Here is a 14,106-nt window from a genome sequence, read left to right as displayed (position 1 = left end):
TTATTTATTTATTTATTTATTTATTAACGTACTTATTTATTTATTTACTTATTTACATATTTATTTATTGACTTGTTTATTTATTTACATATTTACATATTTATTTATTAACGTACTTATTTATTTATTGACATATGTATTTATTTACTTATTTATATATTTATTTATTTACTTATATATTTCTTGACTTATTTGTTTATTTATTGACTTCTTTATTTATTGACTTATTTATTTATTTATTTACATATTTATTTATTTATATCCAGCGTCCAGTGCTCACTTGTCTCTCTCTGTCTCTCTTTCTCTCTGTCTCTCTCTACCTGTCTGTCTCTCTGTCTCTGTCTCTCTCTCAGCGCTGCCTCCAGAGTGTGTGGCGGGAGGCCACGCCCTCCTGCAGAACCCATACCGCAGCAGCAGCTTTAGCTCCACCTGGCTGCAGCAGTCGTCCCTGCAGGACTTCATCTGTGACCACTCCCTGACTCCGGGCTGGTACCAGTTCCAGATCTTTGACAAACCCGCGGTCATGCCCACTCACTGTGTGGAGGTAACACACACACACACACACACACACACAGCATCAGTGTTTTTGCGCCACCTACTGGCAACAGGAAGTACACGTTTCACGCCCGTTGTTTCAGTTGCTTTACTGTAATTATCGATGGCGTCTCTTTAGCGCCACGCGATGGCCGTTATCATCACTCCACTTCTTAATGATTGTAGTTGTTGTTTTAACCACTAGGAGGCAGCAGATCACTTGGCCTTGTCGTGTCTGCTGTCGTTAAAGCGAGGACGTGCCGGAGCAAAAATATCAACACATTTGTTTATTTCATGTATTTGTGTAATGGTTCTTCCGTGCCACTAGGGGGCCGTATTGATTTCTGCTGAGAGGAGGTGGGTGCGTGGTTCGTTCTGGTGTTTTCTGGATTTCTGTTCGTGTTTCATGTTCCTGTGAGTTCTTGATATTAAGGCTCTGCAGGGCGACGGTTACAGAGTCGCCAACGCTCAGATATTTGACGACCGACCGCGAACTTAATTTGAGGTCATAAAATTCTCATGACCCCTGAAATCGGGGAGTCTTGGTTCTGTCACTCACTCACTCACTCACTCACTCCTGTGTGTGAAACAAAGTTAACTCTTCTGTGACGTCAGAAAAAAACAAAGCAGAAAAACTCTACAAAATTCTACAGCAATAAAATGTAAATAAATCCAGACACAACTGATTCTCATTATCAAGGCAAAACTGGTGGCACGGTCACATTAAACCATTTAAAACAACACAAATAGGTCACACACACAGGAAATTATCCTTGAAAAGCATTCACACTACAAACCGAACACAGAAAACTGCTGAACACTCCGGTCTTAATGTGTGAACACATGAAAACAAGCTGAGAAGAGAAAGTGTTCTATCTTGACCTGTGTCTCCTGTGTCCAGGTGAACCACTGTGGGACGCAGGCCCCGGTGTGGCTGTCCCTGCGCGATGGCGAGTCGCTGCCCGGGCCGCTGGAGGTCAGGCAGCTGACGGCGTGCGCCGCCTGGCAGCTTTTCACCAGCAGCAGCAAAGACTGCTGTTTGTTCCGCATCCCAGTCACCGTTCGTAACTGTGGGGACTTCTACGTGTACCTGCTGCAGCCCACACAGGGCTGCATGGGATACTGTGCTCAAGGTACGTCTGTGATCAGCTGTACAGCAGCCACTTTATTAGGTACACCCGCTAGAGCAGCAGCAGTGAGTGAGTGAGTGAGTGAGTGAGTGACACCTGGTGTGGTTTTAAACGCTCTGGTGATTGTCTTCTGTTAGCGCCACCTGTCACTGAGTGTTAACTTAGTCAGGTTTTAGTTGTATTGAGTTTAGTAATTACTGCTATTTATGTGATGAGACATTTGCCTCAGAAAGCTTTCGAACAGCTGTACCTAATAAATAGGCAGAAGGTGCTTCTCATATTCTGAATGAATGTTATTATTCAAAGTTAGCTTTAGTTTCTTTGTCACATGACCTGCTGTTGCTAAACTGGACATATAAGACACACCCCCTTTCAATGGGTTTTGGAGGTTTTGGGATTTTTATATAAATATTTCAGGTTTGATCAGAATCCGAATCTTTATGAAAGCGCTGATGTTTCTTACCTCACGTATAAAGACGTGTAGCCGTGTTTAGGTCGGCCTCTCGTCTCACGTGTAAAGTTTCAAGCACTTCCTGTTTCGTGGTGACTGGTAGAAATTCACCAAAATGTCTGTGACCACGCCCTTTTTGAATCTGCACGACATGGTGATAACTTTTCATTTTTGACGTGCCTCGTACACGTACGAGTTTTTTCATTTTGGTGCAAAATCAGACAAAATCTGTTCATTTATGAAACATTCAAATCGCCAAGATGGACGCCAGATTCAAAATGGCCGACTTCCTGTTGAGTTGAGGCCATGGTCCCAATGGATTTTTTTGATCGTCTTGGGCTGAGACATGTTTCCGCCAAGTCGCTTAAAATTTGGTGCAACTTAGTTTCGGCTTTTTCCGACTGAGTTTGAATGTGTTTAAAATGGAATTCCATTTGTGTGTGAGTTATATATATATATACACATATGTATATATATATACAGTATATACATATATATATATATATATATGTATACAGTATATACATATATATATGTTATAATTATGCACATTATAAATGTTGATGTATAAGTGTCTGTCTGTAACAGAGACGTCTGCCACTTCACCCACGGCGCTGCCGTCCTGTGGCCCTGACGAGATGAACGTCGCTGGAGCTTGTCAAAGTGAGTCTCCCGCTGCGGCGTTTATGACCCGCGCTCGTCTCCTCGTCGTTAGGTCAAACTGCGACGATCACAAGGTCAGGGAGTTGCCATGCGGTCAGGAATGCACCGTCGGGGGCCCCTCGCCGCTCCTCTTAATGAGCCGAGCATGTGTCGCGGCGTCCGCTGGGCCCCGTCTCCATGGTGACGGCCCTCGGCCCTGGACGCGAGTTACGTCGAGGTGGGGTTTTCTGAGGAAGCTGGGAGAGATGGAGGGAGAGCGGAGGGGAGGTTTAATTCCACATTTGCTCGCACTGACGCTCACGACTGCTGCATTTCATCACTTCATATCTGTTTCCTAGTTTGAAGCCGTGTGAGCTAAAGAACATGTCTTTTTTTAGGAAGTCAGTGGACATGAGCTCATAATCAGGACATATACATCGAGTACAGGACGTCCTGAACTCTGACCTTTCAGAAAACGTAGAGTGAACAGGACGTGAATTAGAGTTGAAAACAGCTCGTCTACTAAACCCAGCCAACAGCGTCTGCAGAGATCCAGTAGCTGACGTCAAAATATTGACAAATATGATCATTGTTTCCTGAATCTTGAAAATAATGATGTTCTCAAATGTCCACAAAACAAAATGATTCCTTTTTAATAATTAATGTTTTGTTTGTGGAGCAAAGAAACCAGAAAATGTAAGAAACTCCCAAAACTTAGTTGATGATGAATTTAGTCATGGATTATTAATGGAATAATGGCTGCAGTCCTGTGTTACAGCTCTTTGTTAATCTTCTTTATTACATGTGATTTTGCTCTCAGCTAAACCGCCTCCTCCTCCGTCCGTCCCTGTGATCGTCCCCGTGGTGACGGGAAACACCGTCTACCTGAAGTGCAGCTTTAACAGCCGCTCCAACAGCTCCCTGGGTCACGTGGTGGCGTGGTCTCGTCTCTCACCTGAGGGCAGGAGGGAGGAGCTTAAACAGGAAACCACCATCCAGACTTTTGCTGTCATCGAGCTGGACGGCTTCAACCTGCGTCTGGGGGACAAGGTCTGACCAAAATACTTCATCTGTTTCCCAAAGAGGGAATTTAAGGCATGCAGGTGAAGGTGGTTAATAATGGTTAATAATAAGTGATAGAAACTGTTTAATATGGTGAATAATAGTAGAGAATAATAATAGTAATCAGTGTCATTAGTTAATATGGAATAATGAATAATAATGAGTGTATATGAACTGGTTAATGAGGTTGTTACTAACTCTAGGCTTCTGTCAATTATACAAGTTTATGAGTGTTTTATTTTATTCTACCCAACGATGCAGGAAATATAAACCGAAGGAAAGTCGTGTTCTATTTAGTTTGGTTTTGATTTGATTGAAACTAAATTAAGCTAGCAAATATAAGTGAGCTGCAAATATTTGTGATTTATCTTAATAACGGAATTAATTTAAAAAAAAGGTGAGATTAACTAAAGTCTAGTTAAACTGATCGTCTGCATCGTCGCTTCTTTAATTTGAGATGAGAGTAAATAGCTAAGATTGAAGCTAACACCCAGGGCTAACTTAGCTGAGGCTACAGCTACCTTTAGCTTATTTTTGGACAAATATTGGCACTAGCATTGCAAATTAAATCTGAAGACTAGATTTTGTTTTGTAAAATTAGGTTAACTTTGCATTTTTGGTCAAGTTTAATTGTTTGTTGTCCTTGTGACTAAGCTAGCTGACCCTGGAAGAAAGGCTAACACTCAGGGCTAGCTTAACTTTAGATTTGTTTGTGCTTTAGACCACAGATGTTTACTTTATTTACAGTTTATTAATAATCATTTGATGCCCTTAGTCTGGAAAATTATAATATTCCTATATTTAAAATATCAATAATGTAAATTTCTAATTTTAAGAGTTAAGGCTCGGTGAACCTTAGTTCAGTCGAATAAATGATGTACAGTTTTATACAGTTTAGGATTTGAGATACTTCCACATTCAAAGGTTGGTAGAAAATAATGTACAATATAGATAAAATGTATATTTAGTACAGAAAACGTACGACATGTGTCACCTGGAAGTCTAAAAATAGAGTTTTGTTTTGAAAGAAAATAAATACGTGTCTTTGTTTTAGATTTACTGCTCCAGTTTCAGTTTCTTCTTGGAGGCCCCTGACGTCCGCGGAGCGTCGGTGGACAGTCAGGAGTATTTTGCTGGGATTAGGGTAAATCACAGTAATCTTACATGTGTTTTGTGTGTCTTTATCAACAGTATTTCACTTTAAGTGCATATTATTTTGTGTACTTGAATGTTTCCTCTTTTCAACTCTATTGTGCAGCTAATACCAGAGGTGAGCGTTGTATCAGAGGATGGGAGACTGTATGAGCTGGTGGTTGAGAGCACAGTCCCTGTCCCATGTCTGGAAGAGTCCTCGCCCTCGTCCTCGCCCTCGTCCCCGTCCCCGTCCTCGACACAACACTGCGCTCTGTCTCTGCAGATTAGCACCAGCAGTCAAGGTGAGAATTTAAGGTGATGATTCAGGGGTTTTTCACGGAATGAACGGACTTCCAAGTCGCAAGTTTACGAAATTGTAATACTATGTTTAATATTCTATAACTGAAGCAATAGACGGGTAGTTATCCAGAATATGCTTCCAGCTTCCAGGAGAATTGTCTAAAAACAGCTGTCTGTTGTAGACTTCCTCACATCATCATCATCATCATCATCATGTAAGTAAAGGACACTGACGTCCTTGCTGTGTTACAGACGAGGGTTTCCTGGGTGCAGATTTGTCTCTGTCCTCCTGTGTGGTGGATCTGTCCCAGAGCACCTGCAGGGACGGGGTTTGTAGTCGAGCTCAAATCCACTTCAGCCCCAACACGGACTTTGTCAGAGACGGGAACAGGACAACTAAAATCTCCATCAAACCGTTTGTCGCACAGAATTTTCTCTGGAATGGATACTCGCCAGAACCTGTCCAGGTATGTGTGTGTGTGTGTGTGTGTGAATAGCTGCTGTGTCATTGTTTGTTATGTTGCTTTATTTGGTTGCACTGTGATCCTGCATCGTTTTAAAGTCATTGAAATCATTTCAGATCACAGTGAAGGACGTTCCTTCAGCGTACTGCTACTCCTTCACTGATCCTCACATCATCACATTTGATGGCAGGTACATCATCGGTGCAGCGCTGTTCACCAACATCACACACGTGGGAATTCCACACTGCAGTAAAATTAGCCTCATTTCAGCGGAAAGTGTTTTTTTTTGCCTAAAAAGATCATTTTTCACTTGAAATATAATTAACTGTGAAAGTATCGTTGTCTTAATCAGATATTACAGCTGAATTTAAGGTTTCATTACCAGTAACAAGCTGAAACAATGGTTTGCAGTAAACATTTCTTTCATTATGTTTACATTCCTTTGTTGTGATAAACAAATACATCATGATCTAATGTCTGACGTTTGTTCTGTGTTTAAACTCAGGGTTTACGAGAGCAGCCACATTGGCACGTTCGTCCTGTATAAGAGCACGCTCTGGCCACTCGAGGTGCACGTGCGTCAGTGGGAGTGCGGGAGTTTGGTGCACGCCGCCTCGTGCGTGTGCGGCTTCGTGGCGAGGGACGGCGGCGATGTCATCGCTTTCGACATGTGCAACGGAGAAATGGGTGAAACCAGGCCTCACCTGTCCGTGAAGAACCGGGACCTGAGCAAGAGTGGCGTCCGGATCACCGAGTCCTACCAGGGACGCAAAGTCACTGTGAGTGAGGACGAGCACAACGAGTAAAAACTGAAATCTGTACGTGAAGAACTCATCGCGATGATCTTTGCTGTAGATTTCCTTCTCATCAGGAGCGTTTGTGCGTGCCGACGTGTCTGACTGGGGAATGAGTCTGACGCTGAGAGCTCCCGGATCAGACCGGGGCCACACTCGGGGTCTGTGCGGGACCTTCGACGGACACTCGGGAAATGACTTCCACTCAGCAGGGGGCGCCACACTGGAGCACATCAACACTTTTATCTCCGCATGGAGGTCAGGGGTTATTTTGTGTTTCTGTGATGTTGTCACGTTATTAACCCGTCATCTGAACCGGAAAAAAAAATCATGAAATCACAATTCTTCATGTTGTAGAAAGTCGCATTTCCAAGTTTACGATATCGTAATAATATGTTGAGGCTTTCAGGCTGAGAAGTGAAAAGTCACTCTCCTGCACCAAAGTCCATGGAGAAAATCGGTGTGCTGGTCTGTTGCTGCCTTGTTTGGTTACGTAGATAAATCTGAAAGGAGCATTTCAAACACCTCAGTGATAATAAAAAACAGTAACACACTTAACAGTTAAGTGTGTTACTGTTTAAAGTTACCTCCTGTGTGCTGTGGTGTTAAAGTGCTGATTTTCTCTATGGACTTTGGTGTGGGGAGTGACCCGTTTACACAAGCTTCAGTTTCCACTTAGAAAAGGTTGGAAAAGATTTAGAATAATGTGTTAAAGGTATTTTTGAATCTTTTGATCAGTGAAAACATATTAAAGATTTGTAAAATGTCTCCACGTTAGCGAGTCAAACCCTTTCTTCTCTTTACTTTCATCTGTTCCTTCCTGTGTCAGACTCTCTCCAGGAACCAGCCTGTTTGACACAATGCCCTCCCACCTGAGTGCGCCAAATCCTCGCAAGTACTGCACCTGTCAGACCGAGCCCCGCCCCACATCTCCCAGAGCCCGATCTCAGCCGGTCGCCTCCCCTGACTCCACCTGCTCTCGTTACGGCAACGTGGTTCATCTCAGCGTTATCCCAACTCTGGATGTGACAGCTGAGTACATCAGGTCAGTGGAGCTCCTCCAAGGCAACGACAGACAGTTGCTGCCTCCAGGTCTCTCCACGCCAAAGCCCCAGAATCATGGTATTGACAGAGGCTTCCAGCTGAGACCTTCCAGGTCTGAGTCTACAGAACAGCTCCAGTGGCGCAGGAGCAGGCGTCAGGACCACCGCTATGTTTCTAACTCTCCGCACCAAAGCCTCAGCCAGTCAGACCTGGAGGGATTCACCTACTTCTTCCCAGAGGACCACGAACCATCAGCTCAACCAGACTCCTCCCCAACATGGCCGACGCCCTCCGGCCTCACCGAGTCGCAGGCCCGTGCTCAGTGTCAGGACGCTGTGGCTCAGTCCAGCATCGCAGACGGATGTGAGCGCCTCCTGGAAGAGACGCTCGTTGGCCACGTGGTGAATATGTGTGTGAGCGACCTTCAGCTGAAGGACGAGCTGTCGTGGCTGAACGCGACGTTACCTCTGCTGGAGAACGAGTGTGAGAGGAGGCTGGTGGAGGAGACGAGGAGACACGGAGAACATCAGGACATCCTGTCCACACTCAAGTGTCCTGGTCTGTGCAACGGCAACGGCCAGTGCTCGGACTGGGGATGTGTTTGCTTCCCAGGATTCGGGTCGTATGACTGCAGCGTGCTGTCTGGTAACATACTGACACACACACACACACACACACACAAAAAATACACATCTAGTCCTGTAGAGCGGTGGTTCTCAAACTAGGGGGCGAGGCATCCAGGGGGTGAGACTGTGATGTTTAACTATTATATTTTAGCTCGGGGAGTTAGATTAGATAAAACAGTATGTCATCAGCGTATTGGTTTATTTTACCGACATAATCTCTTGATGAGATTATGACAAATTAATTGTTGCTGCAGCAAACTGATATTGTTATGATGAGTTTTATGTCTCTTATGTCTCTTATGTCATCATGTCATCAAGATGCTCTGCACATTTCCAGAACTTCTCATGCTCTCGTTCTCTATCAGTCAAACATCTGGATTTTGGACATTCTGTGAACACATCTGACTCTGAAAAAAACCTTTTTTGAGAACCTACCTTTACATTACATTGACAAACTTCTGTCTAAATGATTTATGTATTAACAGCAAGTTTATGTGCTTATGGCTCTCGAATTCGAGGTGGCTTCGAGGAGGTTTTTGGTCCCTGACACCCTTGTGCCTGGTGATCCGAAATTCTTCTGAAACACCTCCAATTTTGTTCCAAGTCTTTGGTCTTGTTGTTCTGGGGGACGGAGACCAAACGGTTGGGTAAATCTTGCTGTAAAGGTCCAACAGAACAGAAATATCAATGATATGTTGAGGTAAAAATAAGCAGTTCTGGATTCAATGAGCAGGTTTAGAGTTCCCATTGCTTGTGTTTCTGGTTTCATGGTTCCAGGCTTGACTTCATTCTACTTGTCTTTATGTTTTTGTGTTTGTTGTTGTTGAAGACCAGATCCCGGAGATCACAGAGGTGCAGAAGCACGGTCTGTGTGACGTGCGACAGGGAGACTGTTCCACCGTCCAGGTCTTCGGTCAGGGCTTCAGGGACTCCTACGAGCTCAAGTGTGAGTTTGTTAAAGAAAAGGTACTTTCTTTTCCTGCTCCTTTTCCTGGTTTCTCTGTCTTTTCTTCCACTCCATGACTCGTGGGAGTTGTAAATCTCTTCCTCTACAGTTCACCGATGAGCTCCTGCTGGATTTTTCCACCGAGATCATAAAACATCTGAGGAAATGACGAGAGCATTTCAAAGTTTACATCTGTGTCTCTTATCCAGTTTATGGATGGTGATTGGGTTTTGGACGAGCCCATATTTGTTCTGGCCACCTTCCTGGATGTCACCGCTCTGGAGTGCCAGCTCCCCCTGGAGGACAGCTGGACTCCTGCAGGCCTGGATCTGGAAGCAGCAACAAACAGACCACTGGCTCGCTGGCAAATTAAAGTTAGTTCCAAATCCTGAATTCCTTCCATAAATATAAAACTGTCTTGTTTTCAGAGTTATGTGAGTGGAGTGAGACGATGTGGACGCTTGTTTGGACACAGTTTTCTCTTGTTTCAACATCGTTAAAGAGAGAAAATAAAAATTTTCAGAAATGAAACAAACACTCACACTTCACACCCTCTCCTCTGTTTATGAGGCGTTGTGTGACTGATTATAGTTCAGTCTCACTTTTAGTTTATTTGTTCTGTGTCTTTTCCCAGTGATTTTTCCCCACATGAATCCAGTCTTCTCTCTGATGGCAGGTGTCCAACGACGGCTACAGCTACAGCAACGCAAAGATTCTGACTGTGTACGACGGAGCGTGTCACATCTGCAGCGTCAACACCGAGGTCCTCTGTACGCTGAGGGTGAGACGCCGTGATCATCTTCCTTCATAGGATCCAAAAGTGAACCAAATCTCAAAACAGTAAACCGTTGTAACCCAGTGTTTCCCAAACTTTCTTTATGGGAACACACTTTTGAAATATAAAAAAAAAAAACCTATTCCGACACAAATACCCAATTTGTGCAAAATGTATTGTTAAATAAATACATTTAATAAATTATTATTTCAAACATATGGACATAAATCTGAATTCAATTTAGTTTTGGGAGCCCAAAAAAAACCCATGTCCCATTTGTGGGTCCCGACCCTGTTTTTGAGAACCACGAGTTAGTCGTTGTCGTCATCTTCGTCTTCTTCTTTGTCGCCTTTGTCGTCGTCTTCTTTGTCTTCTATGGTTTGCTATTAGCTTGCATCCATGGTGTTACATTAGCGCCATCTTCTGGCGTTAGACAAGAACTACACTTGTTTCCATTGTTCAGTGATTTCGTTCCCTTTCATCTTTCATATAAAATGAAGTTGTAATTCTTTTATAAATAATTTACTCTTTCAAAATGATAAGATGTGTCACACACGACGCTCCCACTACACACGCAACGCCCCGTCACTTGCGATATCACACACGACGCTCCTGCATTCGTGACGCCCCCGTCACACGCGACGCCCCCGTCGCAACCCTATGGTTAGACAACTAACCATAGGGTTAGTTGTCTAACCATAGAACACTCAGTCTGGTGTGTTTAGGTTCATGATGGTTTGCTTTAGTCTCCTCTGCAGACGTGTCGTGCCGGAGTGTGAACGTTGATGTTTTAGCTGATGAAACACAGCGAGAGTTACTGTTAAACACAGGAAACGTTGTTTGACGTCTCTGGTGTTTGTGTTTTACGTAAACGCGATCGCAGTCCCACGTGTCACGTTTGTTATTGGCTGTAATGTTTTGAAATCTTTCCTTCGCAGGAGAAAACCTGTAACATTGATGGCGTGTGTTTCGCTGCCGGAGAGTTGAGTCCCAGCAGCCGCTGCCTCACGTGTCGACCGGACTCGTCCACGCACACGTGGTCCATCGCAGAGCGTACGTACACCAACACTTTTATCTCACAGAAACAGTTTCAAACTGAACCGTGAACCTTTTGAACTTTGTCGTCAGATGGATTCGTGATTGTTTGGTCGCTCCGGGGCTGGGTTTTTTTCCCCCATCGTTTCTCAGCAGCTCTGTGAAGATTAAGAGTTTTTTACATCAATGTTAAACTTTTCTGAGCAAATTTACATCTTCTGCTGAAAATAGGTCAAACTGTGCTGCGCTGCAATTATGGCAAATTCACCCTGGTTAAATATCGTCTACATCGATGACAGGGTGAGGTGGTGAATATAGATTTAATGAATGAATCATTAATATTTTGAAGAGCTTGATCACTCCTGGGTTTTTGACATTAATGAAGATATTTAAAATTATATTAGTGAAATTTTTGAGGCTAAAGTTGCAGAATTCCAAGATGAAAACTGACTTTTGATGAATGTTTAGTTAGTTTGTGAACGACTCACTCTCCCACACCAAACTCCATAGAGAAAAGTAGCGTTTTAAGCTCATGGGACACAGGAGCTGCTGGTCCTCTGCTGCCCCGTGTGGTGAGTGTGCGTCACTTATTCAAATCCAAACATTTGAACTGAGTGATGGGGGCACCAGTGGATCAACGACTCCTGCGTGGGAGAGTGAGTGGTTTATAAACTTCAGTTTAACAGTGAGAAAAAGCCTCAAACATTTACTTAAGATATTGTAGACTTAATGTAACATTGGATTTTTGGAGAAGTTTAGCTTTTATTTATTTTAAGTGGTTGAAATCTGTGGCTGTTTTAAGATGTTCCCTCAGTGTCTTTACCTCATACAACCAAACTTCAGTCAGTCAGTCATCATCTACCGCTTTATCCTTCTGCCAGAGGGTCGCGGGGGGTGCTGTGCCAATCTCAGCTACATCGGGCGATAGGCGGGGTACACCCTGGACAGTTCGCCAGTCCATCGCAGGGCCACACACAGATAGAGACGAACAACCATTCACTCTCACACTCACTCCTATGGTCAATTTAGAGTGCTCAATTTACCTATCCCCACATTGCATGTTTTTGGACTGTGGGAGGAAGCCGGAGTACCCGGAGAGAACCCACGCACACACGGGGAGAACATGCAAACTCCATGCAGAAAGGCCCTTGTTCCAACCGGGGCTCGAACCCGGGTCTTCTCGCTGCAAGGAGAGAGTGCTAACCACTATACCACCGTGTGGCCACAACCAAACTTATTTAATACAATTACAGATGCAGAAAAAACATTTAATGTACATTAAATACAAACCTGTAAGTTTAACGGTCGATGTGTTTTCCCGCCGTCAGAGAATTCTCCCCCGCTGCTGCAGCCGCTGCCGTTTCCTCTGCGCTCCTTCCACGGCGAGAACTTCACCTTCCAGCTCGAGGCTCGGGACTCGGAGGGCTCGGCGGTCAGGTTCAGCCTGGTCTCAGGTCCTGAAGGCGCGGCTCTGTCTCCGGCCGGTCTGCTGACGTGGACGCCCACGGCAGAGACGACACTCACACACATGTTCTACTTCACTGTGACGGACGACTGTGGCGCCGAGACCAGAGCGTCTGTGCAGGTACTGACACTTCGGATTCTTATTTTTCAGTGTTTTAACGTTTACACGAGGATCATCTTATCTTATCTTATCTTATCTAATTATTATGCAAACAGAACCAAAACAAGGTTTTCAGTAAAAAACATCTTAAAGTTAAAATGTATGTTTGTTTAAATCTGGATGTTTTCTTTGAACCTGGATTTCAAAATAAGAGCCACTGCCATGATGCTTATCAGTAAAAACAGTGCTCTATGCTGCCTCCTTCCACTATTTATTCACTTATTTTACTAACACTAATCATTTCTTGTATTTTCTGGACCAAACAACTATTGATGATGAAAATAATTATTAGTTGCAGCAATAAAGAATCTTATGAAAATAATAACGGCTTCTAATAATGGCTACTTTTAAGTGTTATATAACCTTTTCATTCTTTAAAACACATTTCAATTTGACCATAAATGTCAGATATGAGTAAATAAAAGTGTTTGTTTGTCGCAGGTGTCTGTGCGCTCCTGTGATTGTCTCAACGCAGCTCGCTGTGCGACAAACATCAACTTCCCCGCGGGCAGTGGAGAGTTCCTGTGTGTTTGTCTGAGTGGATTCACGGGGTCGCGCTGTGAGGTCAACGTCGACGACTGCAAACCAAACCCCTGCAGACTCGGCCGCTGTATCGACGGCACGGACTCCTTCTCCTGCGTGTGCCCACCTGGCATGACAGGTAGAGATGATGTTTTCACAGCGTTCAACGTTTAAAGAACATAAAACTAGTTCTTAAATGTTGCTAATGCTTCAATTGAACTTACATTTTTCACATTTACAGGCAAATCTCGCTACTGTGGACATTGGTTTTTGTTATTATCGTCAAATCCCAGCTCACTGCGCTCAGGGTTATTCAAATCAAAGGGAAACATAAATGATTAAAAATCAACACAGTAACAAGAAAACAGTCTCAGATGGATGCAAATATAAAATAAAATTACATTTTATTGAAATGTAATTTTATTAAAAAAAAATAAATAAAAAAAATACCTTAACTTAAACCCAAAAAAAAAACTCCTACGACCCATCTGTGGGTCCTAACCCACACTTTAGGAACCCCAGCTATAGACTATAGAGGAAAAGTATGAAAAGAAAAGAAAAGTATGTGCTATTGTGTCTTCATTCATTTACAACTTTACTTGACTAATGTTTCTTTTAAACATCAGAATGTTTCATTTTAAAAACACAAAAGGAGCCGGAAAATAAAAGAAATTCTCATTCTCACTCTTCGAGAGGAAATTGTGACTTGTTGAACCTGTAATTGACACAGCGTGGACATTGAATGCACCATAATTGCTCACATTTCTTCAGTATATGATTTAAAATGTTCTTTTGAAGTGACATGTGTGGTTGTTTCTGATGTTTTCAGGTCATACGTGTAGAGAGGATATAGATGAATGCGTCTCTCAGCCGTGTTTTTCTGGAGTCGGCTGTAACAACACACTGGGCTCCTTCGTCTGTGGACTCTGTCCTCATGGATACCGCGGCGATGGAAGAAACTGCACCTGTACGTACTTCACATTACAATTATACCTAAAAACTACATTTTCACTTGCTAACGGA

General features: G+C 43.4%; 1 protein-coding gene across 4 annotated transcripts in view; it reads left to right on the top strand.

Annotated features, from left to right (window-relative positions):
- The window catches only part of vwde (von Willebrand factor D and EGF domains), an 86,857-nt gene that overhangs the window by 66,411 nt on the left and 6,340 nt on the right, over positions 1-14,106 (top strand). For all 4 annotated transcript variants that reach the window (XR_009241976.1, XM_058647464.1, XM_058647463.1 and 1 more), the window contains 18 exons: positions 354-544; positions 1,436-1,667; positions 2,704-2,778; positions 3,578-3,807; positions 4,874-4,963; positions 5,078-5,255; positions 5,506-5,720; positions 5,834-5,907; positions 6,223-6,496; positions 6,573-6,769; positions 7,341-8,200; positions 9,011-9,147; positions 9,337-9,501; positions 9,804-9,908; positions 10,841-10,955; positions 12,266-12,522; positions 13,003-13,222; positions 13,913-14,050. Coding sequence is in view for 3 of the 4 variants with exons in the window: in XM_058647463.1 (XP_058503446.1) it covers positions 354-544; positions 1,436-1,667; positions 2,704-2,778; positions 3,578-3,807; positions 4,874-4,963; positions 5,078-5,255; positions 5,506-5,720; positions 5,834-5,907; positions 6,223-6,496; positions 6,573-6,769; positions 7,341-8,200; positions 9,011-9,147; positions 9,337-9,501; positions 9,804-9,908; positions 10,841-10,955; positions 12,266-12,522; positions 13,003-13,222; positions 13,913-14,050 (3,753 nt within the window). In the remaining variant the exon portion in view is untranslated. The remainder of the gene's footprint in view (positions 1-353; positions 545-1,435; positions 1,668-2,703; positions 2,779-3,577; positions 3,808-4,873; positions 4,964-5,077; positions 5,256-5,505; positions 5,721-5,833; positions 5,908-6,222; positions 6,497-6,572; positions 6,770-7,340; positions 8,201-9,010; positions 9,148-9,336; positions 9,502-9,803; positions 9,909-10,840; positions 10,956-12,265; positions 12,523-13,002; positions 13,223-13,912; positions 14,051-14,106) is intronic.

Source organism: Solea solea, chromosome 13 (genome assembly GCF_958295425.1).
Source record: "Solea solea chromosome 13, fSolSol10.1, whole genome shotgun sequence".
Classification (NCBI taxonomy): Eukaryota; Metazoa; Chordata; class Actinopteri; order Pleuronectiformes; family Soleidae; genus Solea; species Solea solea.
This window is presented reverse-complemented; position numbering and strand designations above follow the sequence as displayed.